The sequence below is a fragment of the Clarias gariepinus genome, chromosome 3, assembly GCF_024256425.1.
Source record: "Clarias gariepinus isolate MV-2021 ecotype Netherlands chromosome 3, CGAR_prim_01v2, whole genome shotgun sequence".
Taxonomy (NCBI): Eukaryota; Metazoa; Chordata; class Actinopteri; order Siluriformes; family Clariidae; genus Clarias; species Clarias gariepinus.
In genome coordinates, this window is record NC_071102.1 from 6779839 (window position 1) to 6801760 (window position 21922).

Consider the following 21922-nt stretch of genomic DNA (forward strand, 5'->3'; position numbering starts at 1 on the left):
CATGGCTGACAAGCTAAATAACAGCGAATTCAGGTCAATGGCTGATCGACCGGTGCATCTCTATTATAAATGTAATAAATAATTTTAAAAATTGATTTTGGAGTCAATCTGGTGAAACCTCTATCCATAATTTTTTCTCTTCATCTCTAATATACAATCATGTCTGTGTGTGTATTTGCGTGTGGGAATTGGTATGACTATGCGACATAGGATTAACCTCCCCAGAAATAGTTCTGCTGCAATGGATCTTTTGCGGCATGGTCACGGTTGGAAAATGAGGAATTGGGAAAAAGAAGTGAGAAGGACTGGACGTCCCCCGTACACTCGGGTTAAGGCCGGCTCTGTGTCATTATGAAAGACAAGGAGGCCACTAAAACCTCTGTGCACTAACAGACAGGAAACTAAGCCCACTGTGACCGGTCCACTAACAAAAGGTGTCACATACCTAACAGGTGCACATAAAAAAAAAAACAAAAGAAACATAAATAAATAAAATAAATGAAAAATTTGGGGATCTGAAAAAAAAAAAGTCATCAAAGGCCTGCAAAGAATTGTCCATCTAAAAGAAAACACAGCAAAACATCAGAGGTTTCTTTCATTTCTTTCTTTTGTTCCTGATAGTAAGACCCATACTGTAGTTCCTAAACGTTTAGTATGTTTAATAAAGTCTGGTACATTTAAGGTGGCCAGGAAGCATTGTGAGATTATCTGGTGACGTTACCCAATCTGTGAGATTATCTGCTTAACTCAGAGCTACATCTGTAATTACATCAAACAAAATACATCTAAAGACAGGGATATATCAAACCTATGCATTACATTACACAGAGCTAACCCTTATAATGATCAGGGTTAAATAATTCTCATAACTTTTTAAACAATTTTGTGATTAATATGCCAGAATACAGACTACACTATAAACATGATTTTCAATTTGGACTGCTTTGTCTTCAGATCTTGTGACATTTCCTCTTTTTGGCCTTTAGCATAACATTTCCCAAATCAAACAATACAGTATACAATGACTTCCACATGACATTAACCAATAATGGTTCTCATCTTGTAAAACTTATCTATTGAGTAGTCTGTTTCCAGGCACAGTTGTTTATACACCACTGTTTAGAAATGTTTCAATGGTTCTTGAGTTGGTAAAGAAGAGTTATGACAGTCATCGGTGTCAACACCAGAATGTGGACATCAATCCGGTGCAACTGCGATCTGAATACCTCATCCTTGAACAGAAGGAGCGCAACATTTCCTTTGCAATGAACCACTGTTTCCTGTTTTCTTCTTAAACTGTGTGCTCTTGGTCACCAGGCAGGGTGGACTCTGCTGACCGTGTGCGACTTTTCATAAGGTCATTTAATGTTTGGCATCGCAACTGGCATTTCTGTTCCTTAAAAGTGAGATGTTACGAAAAAACTCATTTAGGGGAGGGGTAATTACTGTATAGTCACTATAAAGTTTAGCAGTGGTATTTGTTAAAAAGCACTATGATAGTTCTTCACTTTTGTCTTTAGAAAGCATGACACAGCTAAAGTTCTAAGAGGAAACACAATGACGGTAAACAAAAAAGTTGTGCAACCTACGATGAGCATGTGGGTTATAGATTTGTCATTTTATGTCATTTGATGATTTAAAAAGCCGTGAAAAACCCCACTAAATATAGGCTAAAAATAACACTTGATTATTGCTCCTTGAGGAAACCTGCAAACCTATTGCTCAGACAAGTCAGGTTGATGGTGAAAACCATATAAGGCATATAAGGCCTTTAACAAGGCAAGAATTCTGACCCTACTGTTCATACAGTAAGGTTATAGGCAGATGTGTGAATAGCGTATCAACACCTCATGCTAGAGTCTAGACCACAGTCAAGGCCAAAAAAAAAGACAGTGACTCCACTATAGGCCTTCCTTCTCTAACCTCAAGTTTCTGGTGGTGTGCATGATATTTAAAGTGTAGGTTCCTACCACAATCAAAAAGTCTATTCTCATGCTTCGAAAAACAGCTTGTGGTACTTGACATTTCGTGAAAAAAATAGAGATTGATTGCAAATCTGTGAACCTCACAAAGGGACAGTAAATCCATTAAGATTAAGATTAAGTCAAATACATTGTGAGAATGCAAATTTTCAACAGGATTTCGTATTACTGTACATTAGATACAGTAAATATACACCATTTCCTAAATCTACAGGAAATGTTTCTAAAGATAAAGCAACAGTAATATAAGGTTCCTGTATATTTAATGTAGCCTTTGTGACATGCATTTAAGGCTTGATGCAACATAGTTGCACCATAGATAGAAAATTAGTTTTTTTTTTGTTTTTTTTGTTTAAAGTATTTAATTACTAATAAGTATACTTTGTAACACACATGGTAAAGGTAGCAGTGTATTTCTAAAAAATATATATTCCAAAAAATTGCGATTCAGATGCATTATCAGGGTCTATGTTGATTCAGGACCTTGCCAGGGAACACCGCATTCATAACCTTTAGATTACATACGGTGAAGTGAAAAAAAGGAAATTCATATTAAAGTGCAGTTTAATTTTAAAATCAGATTTGTCCGAATGCTTTGATTTTAAAAAAATTAAGTAGCTCTCTCAAATCACAGGCCTGGCCAAAAAAACAACTAAAAAGATTTAAAATAGCTAAAACTGGATTAACAACCCTTCAATACATTATTAAAACCTGATATAGTGCTAAACCTTCAACTTTGTGGAGGCAATAAGGTTGGAAAAAACTATGTATGGAGATCACTTAAACATTGGTGAAGTTAAAGGGGAAAAGTATTTCCATGCACACACAAAGGGATGAGAACTCACAGGTTTGGGACTAAACAGCTGTTCGGTCATTTAAAAAAAACACTTGTTAATGAGACTAATCAGGAACAAAAAAATATCGAATGAGAATTGGACAATAAGGTCTTAAGGGTTCAGATTCCCCCTCTTCCAGAGTAATGGGTGTGTCATCGTAGGAAGGGAAGCATATAAAGCGATGCACTTATCATGCATTTTGCTCACTGTACAAGCCTCTGGATGCAGTGTTATGATCTGGGGTTACTTCAGTTTCTCAGGTCTAGGCTCAGCAATGTTATGTGTTGGGCCGGGTTATCACATCTATCCAGTTATTCCAGGACACAAATTGTGAAAGAGTAGTTTTGGGAGCATGAGGAATCATATTTACACATGAACTGGCCACCACAATGTGTGCTGTGATAAACAGTGAAGATATTTTAAATTGAATATTAGAGAGTGCATACTATTATTTAATTTCATTCACAAGGACATAAATTTAAGCTTTTAGTTAACAAATAAAAAGATGAACAATAAGAAGTCCTTTCTTTTGGAATTTTATGATTTTTTTTTTGTTATAGCTGTACGCATTTACAAAACATTTAGTATAATTAAAAATATTTGAAGATGCGATTTAACGTAAAAATTCCATTTATTTACAAATGCATGTGACATAAGACGAATAAAACGGCACCAAATTGTTAGTCGCCGATTCCTTATGTACTGCAAGGTGGGGCCTTCATACATCTGCATTTTTATCTAGCACATCCCACAGATGCTCAATCAGAGTGAGATCTGGATAGGATAAGGCAACAACCTGATCTCCTTGTAATGTTCCTCAAACACATTTCTGATTTGAATTATCCGGCTGAAAAATGCCACTGGAATTAGAGGATATCATTGCCATTGCAGGGGAGTACTTTGTCTGTACCCATGTTTATGCAAGTGCTGCATGTCAAAGTAACGTCCACATCGATGGAAGGACATAAAGCTTCCCAACAGAACATTACCCTAAGCATAACCAGCTTGCCTTCTTCTCATAGTGCATCCTAGTCCCATCTGTTTCCCAAGTAAGCGATGCACACTCATCCGGATCGATACATTGATGTTAAGAAAATATGATCTATCAGACCAGGCTACCTTAGCCACTTCATGATCATGTAAGCTCTATGGGTAATTGGAGTAAAACATAAAATATAGTACTTTTGTAAACGTCATGTAATTGTCCTTCAATACCTTGTGCTTAGGCTTTGACCTTATAATCACCTAAAGGACAGTCTGTATCCTCAAAACAACATCCCTTTTTTTTTTCTTTTTATATCCATGCCTTTTAGCTCACCTTCTCTTCTCACATTCCTCCTGACATACAGTAGCGGTTGTATCTAAAAAGAACAATAGAGTTGAGAAAAGAATAAATTAAAGAATAAAAGTAAAAATGAAAGCACTACAGTACTTTTTAAAAACTGAATCAGATTGATGTATACTGTATATTTACAGCAAATGTAAAGCTTTGAGTCAGTATGTACAATTTTCTTTTCGTTTTATACTATATATACAGTATAACTATGTGCAAACTTGCAAGCTTGCAGACAAAATGAAATATCTTTTCAGAGACACATTTTGTTTGCGTGCTTCAAAGTTGCTCCACAGGCCGAGCTACAATGCAAACGCTCTCACAAGTCATTCACTTACAACTAACAAGAAGTGAACCTGAAAGAGCCTACCACCCGCCCCCCCACTTCTGCTTTTCTTACCCGATACACAGAAAAGGCTGCTTTATTTGTGTGGATCTGCGTGTGAGTTTGCTCTCTTATGGCTGCATTAAAGACAGACACGCAAGGCCTCATGCAGCCACAAATGTAAAACTGATAAGAGTTAGAGTCAAATAATATCCTACTCTCTTTCTAGCACATAATTATACCACTGTTCTTTACTCACTGATTTGTACTGTACGTATAAACATGATAATGGAAAGAAATCATCATTTTCATGCGATTTCCTTTAGTAGATCTGATTAAATGTGTTCTGATCGCTAGCGATGAACTTTAATTTATCTATGATCAACACAAATCAATGTCCATGTCTGTAAAAGGGCATAACATTTGGCCTGGAAAAAAAAAGCTCGGAGTCTTTATTTAGCTGTTCATTCAAACGGAGAAGTGAAAGTTCTCTCGATTCTTTCTCTCTTTTTTTCCATGTACACATTGAATTCTGCTTTATGTGTTAAACTCTAAGCCTGTGTGGCCTCGATGTTTACCTGAAATCATTATAGTGAAATAACCGAAACTCTACTTCCCTCTCCCCTACCTAACTTCCTACATGCTCCTATCTTTCCCCTTCTTTCCCTGTTGCAAAGTTTATGATTGCACCCTTGCATTCTCCCCGTATCCTCCATATTCAACTTACACTCCTCATCCCACGTCTCCTCAGCAGAGGCGTAAGAAGAGGCTAAAGGTTTGTAAGACGTGGTTCTGTGGATCTGTCTATGATCCCTTCAACTGTAAAACAAATTCCATAGACTTCTCTAGTAGAGATTTATTTAATTAACATTATTTATATTTTATATATAAAAAAAAATATCTATTTATCAAAGCTATACATTTTTTTTAGTCCTGAACTTTCAAGCAACAGATCACATGAATAAATATAACAACATTTTCACGTATATACAGTGTCTATAGTATTCGTCATGGGGTCTGAGAACAGCCACGAACCATACTATAGACACTGTATACTGTATATCCACCATTCAACCAAATTGGTGTGATTTATTTATTAATCTATAAATCAAGCTAACTGTATTGTGTGTGGTGTACAGAATTCATTCTACGTTATGATAAAGTGCAAAGATAGAGAAAAAGAAAGAGGAATTATGGATTAGACCAAAAATGCATGAACCACAATGACCTTGTTTTCTATGAAAAAGGCTGAGATTAAGAGAAAAACATGTCTCATTTTTCCAATGGTCAAGTCAATTTAGCTAGATATTTTGTGCGGTTTTTAGAAGGAAATTAAGCTGAAAGTTGGCTTTCCTGGGTAATTATTTTGGCACTTTGTAGCTTGCAGATACAACTGAACATAATTGAGGTACAGTAGATCCAAAACCTTTCCAAATGATCTGCTAGTGCATATAGCACTATTACAGGGTTGGATTATAATTCACTAGGTAAGTGCAGGTTAGTCTCTAGACCTAATTTGGCTCGACATTGTGGTGAACATGTTGTTCTTGCATGACCTACCCCAGCGTCGGATATAAGCAACTAAAATATAGCTATGATCCACAATCATTCTTATCGACTCACTCATCGTCTATACCGTTTAATCCTGTCTACAGGTTTGCGGAGGCGCTGGAGCCTATCCCAGGAGACTTACGGCACAAGGCAGGGGTACACTCTGGAGAAGGTGCCAATCCATTACAGGGCACATACATACACACGCACACACACACACACACACTCTGGGAGTGCCAGTTAACCAAATCCTATTGGAGGGAACAGGAATATCCGAAGAAAACCAACCAAGCACGGGGAAAACATGCAAACTCCATGCATGCAGAGGCAGGAATTGAACCCGGGCCGTGAAAGTGCAAGGCAACAGTGCTAACCACTACACCACATAGCTGCCCACAATCATTCTATATCAAAATAGTTTGACTAAAAGTATATATTTATTTTCTATATATATATAGTATAAAAGTTATACATATACATATGTAAAAATAATTAAATAAATATTATATTATATTTTTTCCTTTAACTTGTGTAGCTTTGGTGCAAGAATTTACACTCTGAATTTACCCAGAAAAAGGTGTTGCCATGTTATGGGGCTAATTTTAGCATTCCTACAAAACACCCATAGTGAGTTTAGTGCTAAAATCATCATTTCAGCCCTGTATCTACGTAAAGTAGTTTTGCTTTTGTTTTAATCAGTTCCCACTTAAGCAGCAAAGATGTAAACAACTTGCATGCAGTGGTCTGGACTATACGCATTTAAGCAAGATGCATGCAGCCTTCCCACGATTGCGCCATTCCTGCATTATCTAAAAGGGACCATGGAGCAAGAGCCACACAACATGCCTGCAAGCTGATGAGGAAAGGCTGTGTAGGAAGCTTGGCACTAAACATAGGCTAATAACGCCTTGTCTAGGATATGCTAATGAAACCTCTGCTTGTCAAGGGAAAGGGGGGAAAAAAAGAGAAAAGAGCATAGCTCACAAAACTAATAGCAAGAAATGACCACTTCTCACCTTCTCAATTATCACTGGTCTACATTGCTGTTGGCAAATTAAACCTATATATATATATAGATATATGTAAAAAACATGTAATTTATGCAGCTGTCCTAAAATAACAGGGGGAAATAGATGCTGTGGTGGCTGTACAACAGAAAAATAGTTAAGGTCATCAGATTCAGTCAAGATATGCAGACAGCTGTGGCTCCTACTGCCTGCAGTTACAACAGCTGGAATTGTGGTGGAACAACAGTCATTACAATAACAGGGAAAATGATTAACCCATGTTTGACAATTCAGTGTGTGGTAAATAGTTTACTCCTCATACTGGAAAAAACAAAGGAAAAAAACAAGAAGTTATTGTCAAAAGGCAAATAATTGCATTAATTTCTGAGGATTTATGTGCTACTCAGGTTATACACAGTATATATACACTCACCTAAAGGATTATTAGGAGCACCATACTAATACGGTGTTTGACCCCCTTTCGCCTTCAAAATTGCCTTAATTCTACGTGGCATTGATTCAACAAGGTGCTGAAAGCATTCTTTAGAGATGTTGGCCCATATTAATTGGATAGCATCTTGCAGTTGATGGAGATTTGTGTGTTGCACATCCAGGGCACAAAGCTCCGTTCCACCACATCCCAAAGATGCTCTATTGGGTTGAGATCTGGTGACTGTGGGGGCCATTATAGTACAGTGAACTCATTGTCATATTCAAGAAACCAATTGATTGATTCAAGCTTTGTGACATGGTACATTATCCTGCTGGAAGTAGCCATCAGAGGATGGGTACATGGTGGTCATAAAGGGATGGACATGGGCAGAAACAATGCTCAGGTAGCCCGTGGCATTTAAACGATGCCCAATTGGCACTAAGGGGCCTAAAGTGTGCCAAAAAAAACATCCCCCACACCATTACACCACCACCACCACCAGCCTGCACAGTGGTAACAAGGCATGATGGATCCATGTTCTCATTCTGTTTACGCCAAATTCTGACTCTACCATTTGAATGTCTCAACAGAAATCGACACTCATCAGACCAGACAACATTTTTCCTGTCTTCAACTGTCCAATTTTGGTGAGCTTGTGCAAATTGTAGCCTCTTTTTCCTATTTGTAGTGGAGATAAGTGGTACCCGGTGGGGTCTTCTGCTGTTGTAGCCCATCCGCCTCAAGGTTGTGCGTGTTGTGGCTTTACAAATGCTTTGTGGCTCTAGGATCAACAAGGCATTTTCACCCACAGGACTGCCGCATACTGAATGTTTTTCCCTTTTCACACCATTCTTTGTAAACCCTAGAAATGGTTGTGCGTGAAAATCCCAGTAACTGAGCAGATTGTGAAATACTCAGATTGTCTTGAGCAGGACCACATTAAACATCTTTTATAAATCTTGGAATAAGAAGTGTATTTGACTATGAAACACTAAATCTATAATATTTCTGATCGTTTACTACTCAATTTTTAATTGTTTTAGAATATACAATTGGAAAAAAACTAAATTTTTGTTCAGCACTTAAATTTTTTAGTGCGAGTACCCTGGGTAAAAAAAAAAAGATAGATAAATAAATAAATAAAACACGCAGGGCTCAATTAATATTCAGTGTTTAGTAGATATAGTAATCTTTACACATTCTTTTAACACATACAGTGCAATTACTATATACATACCATTAGATTAAGTGTGTGCACGAGTGTCAAGATGTCAAAGCTCATCTCTCACGCACTCTTATAAAAGATCGTTAAGTGCAAAAGTGTGCAAACCCAGTGCAACTAAATGAAGGCTATAATTAAGCAATGGCAATTACAGCAAGACATTCACTATGCATCATAAGCTCAACTAACAAAAAAAAAGAAGACATAGTAAAAATGTGCTTGCTGACTCCTACACATTCTTTGTAAAATATGTGGCTTAAAACTGAGACTAAGGGTCATGATAAAACTTATTTTTAAAATTTATTTTTCATGTTAATTCTGCATTGTGCTTAGAGCTGCTTAGAGCACACAGACACATCTTGAAATTTTAAATCAATTGTAAAACTGTCCATGCATTTTTCCTTTGAATGAGGAACCTGAACATTTTTTGTGGAATATCTTACGTGCAATATTCCAAAAAAAAAAAAAAAAGAAAAGAAAAAGAAATAAGCAATGTGGTTACACATTTATACAGTATACTGTCTGTGTAAGGGTCTTTGTTGCTTAGGTTTCAAATTTTTCATTTCACTCATCATAATTTTCTTGGCTCGTGATGGAAGTTTGGGTGCTGAGACATACTTTTAGCATGCAAAACTAAGACACAAAGATTCAAATTCTCTCTCTCACGCTCTCTCTATCTCTCTCATACATACACACACACACATACACACACACACACACACCCACACGCAGATGAAAAAAAAAATATATATAAAGGAAGTATAATACATTTTCCCCCCTTAAGTTTTGTTTCCTTCTGCCAGGCAAGTTCATCCAGTTCATTTTATCAGCCTTTTAATTGGAAATACCTCATAGAGAAGTACCTTTAGTTTTCAAATGTCTGGTTTGCCAGACATCTTCCGTCTCAGAATATTGTTTTGCCTGTTACAACAAAATGGTTTCATATTTAAAAAATCTTTAACAGAAAACTTAATCTCTTTGTCAATATAGAGTTTAGGATGGCATGGGGTTGCAGTGGATAACATTGCTGCAAAACAGCTCCCAGGACCCTGGCTTGATCCTAAATTTAGATTTGTTTGTGGAGTTTCTCTGTGTTTTTTTTTTTTTTCTCCTGCTGCCCAAAACCATTCAAATCTAGTAAACTGGGTATACAAAATAACCCCTAAGTCTGAATGAGTGAGTAAATGTGTGTGCATGGTGGCAGGCAGTGGCCTGGTAACCCATTCATCATATCCCTCCCTAACACCCAATGTTTCTGATGCTCCACATCTACCACAATCCTGATCACGATAAAGTGGATCAAACTTACATTAAATTAATCAGGGATAAACAGATAGATGAATAGACATTAATTAAATCTTGGTAAGCCAAACTAACATTTTAGAGACATGGAAATTCCCAGAACATGTCAAAACAGTTACTTTTAAATAAAAAAACTCCATCTCTTCTCAGTAAAAAACAGCACATTAAAAAACAACCTACACTTGGATATAAATTGAAGGTATATTGTTGTTGTTAGTATAATTTCTTAAAACAAAATCAAACAATATTACGGATATAATGAAATTACATTACATAAGTTTACATTGCCGCATTAGATGTTATACATGTAATTATTATATACTGGCCTGGTTATTGTACTTATTATTTTACACAAGTTAAAATATACATATCTTTAAATTAGATGGATAAATAGATACAGATACAAGAGACAGACAGCCAGGCAGGCAGACAGGCAGGCAGACAGATAGGCAGACAGGCAGTTAGACAGATAGATAGATGAATAGATAGATAGATAGATAGATAGATAGATAGATAGATAGATAGATAGATAGATAGATAGATAGATAGATAGATAGATAGATTGTAAAATCAACCTTTTAAAAATACAATATTTACTGTAAAGTTATCTATTGTATGCTGACAACCCTGAACATAGTCTGAATATTTTAAAATATATGATAAGCATGCTTATTTTCATGTATAATATCGGGTAAAAATAAAGCCAGCTGCAGATGATTCATTTCCACTAAATTGGCTTCACTTGGTATTTTAGAGAATTCAATAAAAAACACTCAGAGACAGAAGTTTAAAAGTTTGAGTGCACTTTAAAATAGGTAATACTGTGAATACTGTGAAAAATTATATATTTTATATAATTATATAATTTCACAATTTAATTTTAAAAAGTGATACTCGTATTGTACAGTAGATTCATTACATGTTACATGTCTCCAAAAATGAATCAAGCTAACGGAAGTATGAAACGCTCTAAAATCTCCTTGGAGGTTGCTGCATTGATCTTGGACTTGTTAAAACTCACTGGATCAATACCAGACGGCATGGACACCCCAAATCAACACCGACTGCAGGAACTTCACACTGTGCCTCTCTAATCATCTTCGAGATTCTAGGACCTTAATATCCAAATGAAAATTGCTAAATGCTAAATCTAAATGCTAAAAATTGTTTAATTTAAATGCTAAATTTATTTTTATCTAAAAATAGGATTTTGGACAACCTAACAATGACTTATTTCTTTCTCTTCTTAGTCCAGCTAAAATGCTTTTGATGTTGTCCATGATTCAGAAGTAGTTGTATACTGTGAATGCATCAGTTGTAGTCCATTTCCTATAAATGTCAGTGTGTGATGGCTCTTAATGCACTGACTCTAGCCTAACTCTTTGTGAAACACTTAGGTCTTAAACAGGCTTTGCTTGACAATATTCTTAAGGCTGCTTGTGCACCATTTCCTACCATGCTTTTCCTTTCCAGTCAACTTTCCATGAATATTCTTCACTACAGCCCCTTCTATGGTTTACCTTCCTTTCGATGTCATTTTCTGGACAACTGTCAAGTCAGCAATCATCTTCACGGGTAAACTGAACTTGTCTAAGAGATATACACTATTTATACTGTATGAGTACAGAGTATGAGTACAGAGCAATAAAAAAAAGAACTTAAAATTAAATATTTTAATACATAGGGCAGCTCTGTCAGGTTATATTGCATATAAAAGCTCGAATGTATTTTAATATATAATTGTATTTGGTGTGCAGCTGCAAGCCAAGCAAAGCGAGCTAACCAGACAGAATTCCTGACAGAAATTTTTAATTACACACAATAATAATTAGTCTCCTCAATGCCAGCAGTAGCCGATTATCTAGCTTGTAGTAACCTTCTTTAATTCTTCTTAGGATTTTAAATTATACACATACTGTATATGTTATTTAAAAATCTTTATTGTAGTGGTGATCACATAATGTAGTTAGTCTGTGCTAAGCTAGCTGGTTTTGATCTAAAAAAAAAAAAAATATATATAGTGTATACAGTATAAAACTAAATTTTTTTATAAAGTTAAAAAAGGTATGTATGTAAATGTGAATTTTTTTTTAATTATTTTGAGTTTTACATCTGAGGTGCATTTTAGGTTTATTAGTTTAGCTACTATTTCAACTGAGTCGGAGAGACTACGGCTACTTCCTTTTTTTTTCTTCTTTTTTTTTTACCAATCCAGGGACAAATATTAATAAATCCATATTTATTCTAGCAAGATTTTGAAGCAATTGTAATTTTTAATAATCTTCACTACTAATGCTAGCTAACTGGTTAGCATGATGTAACCTAAACTGATTTCATTTTCCACATTATTTAAGGCTGTATCAGTACTTGTTATCCTTGATAGCTGGCAATATTTATAAATGCTTTTTTGAAAAAATAATTTGTATTTTTTGTAATATTAATGCTGATGGATGGGCCTGTCTTTTAATACATATATTGCATAATATAAATAAAAGACATTGCAATATACTTTTACATGGCATGTTGGTGTAGCTCCAGGGTGCCAGCTTTCATATTCATGTCCACTGTGGAACTTCTCATTGTTCTATAGCTTCCTCACACGTCTTAGGTGGATTAATTACACTAAACGTTCCTTTAGGTATGAATGAGTATGTTAATATGTGTTTGCATGATGCCTTGCAATGAACTGGGATCCCATCCTGGGTGTATTCCTGTCTCACACCTAGAGTTACTAGGATAGGCTCCGCCACAATCTAGAGATAAGACAAGATAAAGATAAGGCAGTTGCTTAATATGAATGAATAAATGACATACTTTAAACTTCTAATAAAAAAAATCATAATAATATTTTACATTACTTTGCAGAATAATAGGATTAACAGGAAAAATAGTAATGAAAAGAATCGCCTTTAAAGATAATGCTTCACACTGTAAAAAAAAAGAGAAAAAAGTACAATATCATTATACATCATGTGATGTATCATAATCTAACATCTTCTGTGAGCATGATGGCGATTGCATAATAACTGCCAGCATCATTGGTATTGTTTAAATAGAGAGTTTTCTTCATGCGGTGTCGCATGACGATGTTATCTATTCTCTCTGCTTGTCTTGTTGGAACTGCAGTAAGAGATTAAAACTGTTGCAAGATAACGTCTTAACCAGCATTTTATCCATGTCTGATATCTGCAAAGAGAAAAGCGTTTAACAAGCCAAATTAGTTGCCAAATTGAATAAATTTTATTTAGAACATAACTAAGTTATTTCCGATTAATTAGGCCATTTTCTTCATTAAAAAAAAAATTGTTATCTTCTAGCCCAAGTCAAATATAAAAATGCTGAACAGATTCATGAAGCACAGACTGATTTGCAGAAGCATATATGACTTGAGGGTTGGGCTACTTTAGGGAATAGCTTGCAAAATAAAAAATTAGAAGACCCCCTAAGTCATCTAAAGTGGCACCAATTATTCGTTCATCCTACGTTAAGTTTGTAGAATGGAAGGCCTGGAGGTGGACAACTGTCTCTGATTGGCTATTGGGGGAGGTGACACGATGTGTCTGTTCTCACCGAGTAGTTATAATCCCCACCTGACATCACTCTAAAATCAGGAACCAGCAGGACATACACGCACACACACTCACACATACCCCAAAATAAAGAAGTAACAAACAGAAAGCGCTGTCGTTTTGTCACAGTCGCTGTTAGGTTAGCCCTTGCATTGTATCTGTATTTGGCTTGTTTTTTAGGGGCCCTGGGAGCTGTGTGGCCCCCAGTGAATAAGGTGTGTGCGTGGAGGCTTTTAGTTTCATTTGGTAAGAGGAAATTTTGAGTTGTGCAATGGCACTGGGGCTGTTTTAAGAGCAATTGAGAAAGCGCATCGAGCTAGAGTGCGTGAAGCGGAGAAGACTCCATGTTGTCTTCATACAGAATGGAGGGGTACATCATCCCGCCTGTAAGTACTCCTCAGCTTTCATATATGTGTGTTTGTGTGTGTGTCTGTGTGTATGTGTGGACAGCACAGGTGTAATACCATGTTAACTTTATGTAAAACTAGGTAAAACCAATACTATGGAGTCCTAGAAGTGTCAGTGATGAATCGAGTTCCTGATAATGGCTGATGTCTCAGTCCTACTACTGTAATAATTTCCTTGTTTGTAACGAACAGTTATATATACCATTGCAAGATCAACGATGTCTCTAGAATAATATTGATAGTTTGTCTTAAGCATTTTAAAGTTACTCGTTCATTAAAATTAAAATAAATAAATAAAAGGGCGAGTCAGTTTAGCTGAATGTGAGGGGTGATCGAAATGTAATTCTGTTCCTGAGGTTACATGTCATATTCGTGTTTAGTTTGTACCGATGATATACACACTATCTCAATTATACATATATTGTCTTCATTATTTGTTAGAATTCCCAACTAACTACTAATATTAAGAACATCATACGAATCACCTTAAAGATCCAGTCACTTATTGTTGTTGGCGTTCTCCAGCTAATTCATTAAAATCCTTCAAACAGCAACTCTGCAATGCTAAAAATGACACATGATTACAAGCAAATGTAACTAATATGTAACATAACGGTTGTTACATATCATTTAAAATAACCTTCGTTTTAATTTTTATGACCAAATTCTACCCTAAGGGGTTAAACTGCTTTCAATTATGAACAGTACCAAATACTAAAATATAATTTCTATGTGTAATAGAAAAAAACCTGGACTGGCTGGATGTCACAGGCACCATCTGAATTTAAAGATTACTGGGCACTTGTAAATAAAGATGTGAGACTTTTCTCATACTGCATTCATTCTTTTGTTTAAAACTCTGTATAAATCAGAAAAAAAAACTTTATTCCTGTATTTTACTCACAATGCTCGATTTCTGCATACAGCCAACAGAAGATATGATCTATGAACCTGACATCTATCGACAACAGATGGAATATCAATACATTATCGATGGAGAAGGCCAGAGTGGTGAGATGCTCTTTGTATTTATTTCAGTTCATTGCTGTGGATCAGCAGCATTAGGCCGGCAGCTGCGTGATAACATTCAATTGCATGTCTTTTTATATATTTTAAGAGATATTATTTTTTAAAACTGAAACCATACCAAAATAGCTTGTTCATTCGACACGCTCAGAAGCCCATTTTAACACCAACGTGGTTGAGTTAACGGTTTAAAATCACACCCCAAGCTGCTGGAAAATCATTGGTGTGGGGCGTTTAGGAGAGCTAGCAAGTGGAACCAGGCGAGTGACCCGACACCAAAGCAGGAAACAGATGCATTATTTTGACAGGCAAGAAAACTACAGACGTAGAACGGCAAATATCCCCTAGGGTCTGTCACCCCACAAGAATCTAAACTAGCCCCACAAATTTATCAGGCAAATAATTTGACAGACAAATTTGACAATTTATCTCATGTTAAAATGTAATTTAGAGAAAATCTGATCATATAAGCATGGACATTTCTCAGATATTTAAGATTTGTCTGGGCTTTCTGTACTCTGCCATGTAGTATTTCTCTTCTGAGGATCATAGGACTCGGCGTGATTTAAAAAGAAAAGTGAAAACGGAGGTGTCAAAGGAGCGTTATTACAGAAGTACATAATCAAAACAGCAACAATTTTAATACAACCACTTAAGATAAACTTTTTGTCTTTTTTTCCCTGGTGATCATTTTGCTGTAGTCTGTCTATGTCTCTTTTTATTATATACTGTTCTTCAACCATGGATGGAAAAAAAATAATGCAACCAGGTTTTTTTTTTTTTTTTTTTTTTTTTTCAAAGCTGGGATGCATTCCGATTCTGGAAAATACCAAACGAGAAAAATGAAATACTGGGCGTTTTTCGAAGAGTTTACAGTATTAAAAAACTGCTGAAGGAAACAGTGGTGTGAACAGGAAACAGCATGACACATATAGTCATGGTGGTTTTAGCCAAAAAAAAAAAAAAACCCTCTACAAATGATCTTACAAAAGGAGCACAGTATAATACAAAATGAAAATGGACAACCAAATAACCATTTCCCTCCCCAAGTATCTAATGGTAGATTCATGCCTTGTACATGTTTATTATGGGTTTTGCTCACTCTTTAACTGGACCCTTTTGTCTAGATCACACTTGGGAATACAACGTACACCATGTCCATCCTGCAGATTTTGAGAATTTGACAGAGAGCCACTTCACGGAGCTCCAGAGTGTGCAGCAGGTTCATCCATCCAGTGTGCATCGCTTTACTGATGTCGAGCCCGGCCATTTTCTGGAGCCCGGTTTGAGTGGGCACCATTTGACACTGCCTCCTCAGCAGGTGAGGGTCCCCAAATCACAGCTAGGCTACTGTTACACTCCTGACAATGAGAAAAAAGTTTTAAAAAAAAGAGCAATTCGACTACAAAGATGCTCTGGTTAACATGGTAAAGACTCAGATCTTCATGAGACTGAATAAGGCTAATGTTTTACACAAATTCACGTAAACTAGTGGAGGACATTTTTGTGCTTGAATTTCCTGAGCTGCTTTTGAATTAACTGAAGAACTTTATTTGCATTAGGAAATTACTGAAATTTTAGTGTCACCAAGCTGTTTCATTAGTCTGGCTGTTTTTTTGCTGTACATCTGCACGCAGGCTGTTTCTCAACTTACCCTTATCCTGGCCTGTCCTCACCACTTTCACCACAGCAACAGTGCTACATGCTCACCAACCGCCATTACGCACCCCCTCCCCACTTACACAAACACCACCGCACAGAGTTGTGACACACGCACACAGATGTGTTCGGACGTGAATGTATGCGTACGCACATTCTCTCACACACAACCATGGGCTGAGGGACATGGGTTTACAGACATAGCTCTATTCAACCAGACATGCCTTATAGGCACAATTTACATTATTTGGTTTTCAATTTCAAATACTATTCAGGTACTATTAAGAAATGATTACTTAGGCAAACTTGATTTAAAGGTCCCATGTTTTACTATTTCTTTACCAAGTTAACACAGATCTCAGAGCTCCCCCAAAGTGTGTTTGTTCAAACTCCAGCTGAAATTGCACTCAGATATTACATTGTCTATACCTCAAACATCCTCTGTTTCACTCCTCGTTCAAACTCACCTTTTCAGTGTCTACGGAAATGAGCTACAGCTGAGCCTAGCAAAAAAAAAAAACAGCAGAGGCTGAGCAATCAGCAAGGGGAGGGGTTCCCTTATATGATGTCACATTAGGGAGAACACTGAGAAAAAAATGTAACGAAAAACATGATTTTTTTCCCCTTTTTTTTTTTAAACACACTTATCTGAATGTCTAAAGCGAATTTTGCATAGTAGGTGCCCTTTAAAGTCTATTGATGTTCTCAGAATATATGAAACCCATCAACCGCGAAATGAGCAGCTCACAGAGAAACAAAGACTGAAAATGATCTTTAACTCAGAACGGCAAACAGGTTAGAGCATGACTGTGATTAGATCCTCTGTGTCTGGGTGGGCTCCTGTTCTCCGAAACTAACCACAGTACAAGCTATAGAAAAGAGAGCTTTTCCCCTTCTTCTAGGTCTGTGGACTTGCAGGAGGAAAAGAATGGCAGGTTGATTTACTGCCTCCTATGACACACACATGGCCACTGACACACAGCGAGTCCTAGCAACATGAACTGCAACACTTGGTCTAAAAATAACCTTTATCTGTTAGTCTTATCTAATGTGTTGGTGTTGTATTTGAAAGTATGGTGCGACTCTGAACTTGCGCTAGCCTATTTATGTAAATTCTACTATATAACGCAGGGTTTTTTTTCTCTCACATTCTTTTTTAAGAATATAACAAACAGTTCTCTGGATCCTGGGTTTATGATTATCGCAGGATTAAACATATAAGTGTGATTTAAAGTTCAAGCCACAGTTTACTTAAAATACGCAAGCTATTTAAAACTAGCTGGGCAGGTGCAGCCCTCCCCTCAAAAGCGCAGGTTTTAAAGCATTCGATCCTACACAGGTTTCTTTCTTTTCTTTCCTGTTTAGATGTCGATAACGATATATAGCTTTTCGTGTCACTGAGCTGTGTGAACTGTGTAAAGAACGACCTTTTTTTCTTTCATGGGTAAATTTTCACACGTGATATCTTCCCAGTCATGTGGAAGTTTGTCTTCTAATAAGTCGCATGAAACGATACATGTGACAGTGTGACCGTTCCCAAGATCTGCTCAGCTTGACACAAAGTGGATTTTGAAATACTCATGATATTTTTTTTATGTTTATTCCTTTTTTTTCTTCTTTTTTTTTTTACTCACCGTTGTTGAACTTTGGTCAGTAGAGATTGTTGCCATTTAGAACTGGATTTAGAAACATACAGTAGTGTCAGGCAAGATGGTATTGTATTAAAAGAATAACAGGCATCTACCACCTAATGACTATACAGAGGTACATGAGAAACTTCCCCTTTTGATATTTAGCCTTCTTAAGATATCTCAATATAATATAGCCCAGACACCTGTTGACAAAGGTGTGGGTTTCATTTTTATTTTATTTTTTTCGCAAATACTGTCGCTTTGGGTCAAGGCTTTATACAGAGGCATGGTTATGTTCAAAGACTCCCTGTTTATTTAGATCTTTTTTTTTTATTCCAATACTCGAACATGATAAAAAAGGAATTTTCTTTTACTTATAACCGAAATGCCCCGAAACAATTCCTGTCTTTACCCTTCCAGGTGGCCTGTTTGCCTCGGACATCTGTGTATTACCCTCATAGCGTTCAGCCCTCACCTCTCCTGCGCAGCTCGGACGATGATGACCCCGGCAGCCGCAGTCCCCCTCTGGAGGTGTCTGATGAAGAAAGTATGAGGGACCATATCAGCTCTACTACTGGGGTAGAACATGGTGAGGATCCTCTAATCTTTTCCATACAATACAGTACCGTCAAAGGAGGCACGCTGGCAGTCAGACTTTAGGTGCTACAAAAGGAAGGACATGTGGAAACACCATTGGACAGTTTACGGATGCTGAAAGACATTGACGATGATCTTAGAGTGAATTCTAGTATTTAATGACAAAAAAACAATGTTGGCAATAAACACTTAATCTGAGTTAGGGTGGTATTGTAACGGGACCTTATCCCAGGATGCAAGGGTGATGATAGACAACCTGAACGGAGCACCAGGCTATCGTAAAACACCAAGCACACAGGATAAAACCTGGAGCATTCAGGCTGCAACGCTGCCCATGTAAAACTTTTCAGCACGATCAATTTGCAAGCTTTCCAGGTTGCTCAGTACTCAAACAGACTAAGAGAAAGTATCAAACAGACTACAAAATAAATAGATTAACAGACAGGAAAAAAGGTGGATCGTGTTGGTCATTACACCTTTGACCCCTCCCCTGGCTAAACCACGCCTCCTCCATATACAAATACATTTTATATATATATAATATATATATATAATGTATATGAAGATATATATATATATATATATATATATATATTATTGTATAAATGTGAATAAAGGCAACCCTATGTTATGCAAAATGTGTACGATTTCAACATTTTTATAATGGATTTTAAGAGACTTGTTACAAGCCGCAATGTCCACCCCTACGATGTATACGCCAAATTTAAGTGATGTCACTTCCCCTAATAAATGTCAAATTGAAAGACTCTTTGTCCTCCCTTACATTTCCCTTTACCGGAGCAAACAGAAAACAAGCTACTTTCTGCGAAAGGTCACAATCCTTAATCACCCAATAATCCCCAGTAAACAACCAACCAGAAGCTAACCAACCTTTGCTCTTTGTTTTTTTCTTTTTTTTTTCTGCTTAGGAAACAAGAAGAAGATTCGTCTGTATCAGTTCCTGCTGGACCTTCTGCGAAACGGGGACATGAAGGACAGCATCTGGTGGGTGGACAAAGAAAAGGGAACTTTCCAGTTCTCCTCTAAACACAAAGAGGTTCTGGCCCACCGCTGGGGAGTGCAGAAGGGCAACCGCAAAAAGATGACCTACCAGAAAATGGCCAGGGCACTGAGAAACTATGGCAAAACCGGAGAGGTCAGGAAGATCAAGAAGAAGCTCACATACCAGTTCAGTGGTGAAGTCCTGGGGAAGAGCCACTTGGAAAGGAAGCTGTACATGTAAAAGGACAGAAAGATGGACAGAGAGACAGACAGGAAGAAAAAAGAAAGATAGACAGGGTAGACTTGTCAGTCTGTTTTAAAGAGAGGCTCTACTCATTGGACTTGGAGCATTGGACTCTTGACTTGCCCTTTACATTCCTCTTCAAAAATATTCACCTTCGCATTAATTCAGTGAATTTTCTCTATGAACTTCCGGCCCAGAGCTCACACTCCCATTTGAGCTGCATGTCCAGTGTTAAAACTTTTCTCTATTCTCTTAACAGAAGAGAGATGTAAAAATATATATAAACAGTACGATCTGATACATAAAAAAAAAAAAAAAATGTGAGAAAGTTTCAAAATTAAAACACGCAGCTCTTGTAGAAGCTGTTGTTAACGTCTTCACTGATCATTAAGGGGGGGTGGAGGGCTGTGGGGGTGGTGGTGCGGGGGCGGGGGTGGTGGATCACAAAAATACAAAAGCAGAAGTGAAAACAAATGACACAGGCTCACGCTGTACGGAAAATACGGCTGTCTCGTCTGGCCAACACATATGCGGTGACTCTGTTTTTACCATAAAGGGTGCTTTTTTTTCTTTTTTTTTCGACAAACCCTTGTTTAAGGGCTGTAAGATTTATATTCGTTTGTGTATGTGAATAGTTATTATTATTTTTTGATTAATAAATATAATCGAATCGGAATGGTAGCAAAATCTTTAGTGGTTTGGAGGAAACTGGTTTCACAATGTCCATTATTCATCATAGAGTCCACAGGGGAGTATACACACTCTTATTTCATGATCAAGGTTGATTTTTTTTTTTTATTTATTAAGTGATTTCATTATTGTTATTCAGAATAGCACTATGTACTGGCTTTGGCTTGTAGGATCTTTAAGAACACTGAGCTTGTTATCTTGAAGATGGAAGTAAAAATTTTATACTTATTATATGTTTGATTCGTCTATGGAAGTGAGCAATCAAACTAAAAACTCTGCATGTTTAGATGAAGTACAACACTGTGGCTCGTGCGTTTGACTCACCAGCACCCCCTATCTATACAAAAAGTCATATTCATACGCATACACAAACATAATGAACTCAAATATATTTGACTAAATGACAAACATTAAACAGCGAATGTGTAGAGTTTATTGGACAATGTTAAATTTTTATTATTATTATTATTATTATTATTATTATCATTAAACAATAACGATGCCTTGCATAGAACAAATGCAAAAGTGTATAAATATATACAGTGGGGTCTAAAAGTCTGAGACCACACTTAAAAGCTGGGAGTTTTATAAACAGATTTTTTTATATTATACTGAATTATACTGTATGTCTTAAAATTATAAAAAGATTAAAACCAAATGTTTTATATCTTAAACATACAGCATTTTAAGATTTTGAACTGTGAATGAATTTGAAAATAACCTTTTGCAAATTTGTTATGTTCACCATGTTAACCCCTTTGTACAAAAGACCAGAGTTTTCTTATTCCTTACATTAAAGCATGTGTTTCGATGGTTTTTGATCCAACACGGATAATCAGTTTTTTAAGACTAGCTTGTGGAGCTTAACTACACACAACATTAAAGCAAGTAGGTACATGCTAAATAAAAAGTAACAATTGTGTGGATATTCCTTAAATATTCCTTAAATTTACCTCATCATCAAGTTGGTAATAATATACAAGGGTGTTCGAGTCAAACCGGGACTTCTGATTGTGCAGAATAGTTGGGAGAATAAAAAAACTCTCCTACTTTCTCGGTTTCCTGAAATGTGCAAATGCTGTTTGTGAATTATTGTGTGTTCAGTT

The 21922-nt window shown here is 36.5% G+C and overlaps 1 protein-coding gene across 2 annotated transcripts; it reads left to right on the top strand.

Moving 5' to 3' along the window:
• The first annotated feature begins 13605 nt into the window (after nucleotides 1–13605).
• spi1b (Spi-1 proto-oncogene b) lies at nucleotides 13606–21044 on the top strand. Of its 2 annotated transcripts, XM_053492347.1 has the most exons (6): nucleotides 13606–13946; nucleotides 14709–14783; nucleotides 14894–14978; nucleotides 16121–16314; nucleotides 18704–18872; nucleotides 19810–21044. In XM_053492347.1, exons 1-6 carry the CDS (start codon nucleotides 13905–13907, stop codon nucleotides 20121–20123), a joined length of 879 nt encoding a protein of 292 aa, XP_053348322.1. In that variant the 5' UTR covers nucleotides 13606–13904; the 3' UTR covers nucleotides 20124–21044. The 2 variants fall into 2 exon arrangements, with proteins under 2 accessions (XP_053348322.1, XP_053348323.1); XM_053492348.1 differs by lacking the exon at nucleotides 14709–14783.
• The last annotated feature ends 878 nt before the right edge of the window (nucleotides 21045–21922 follow it).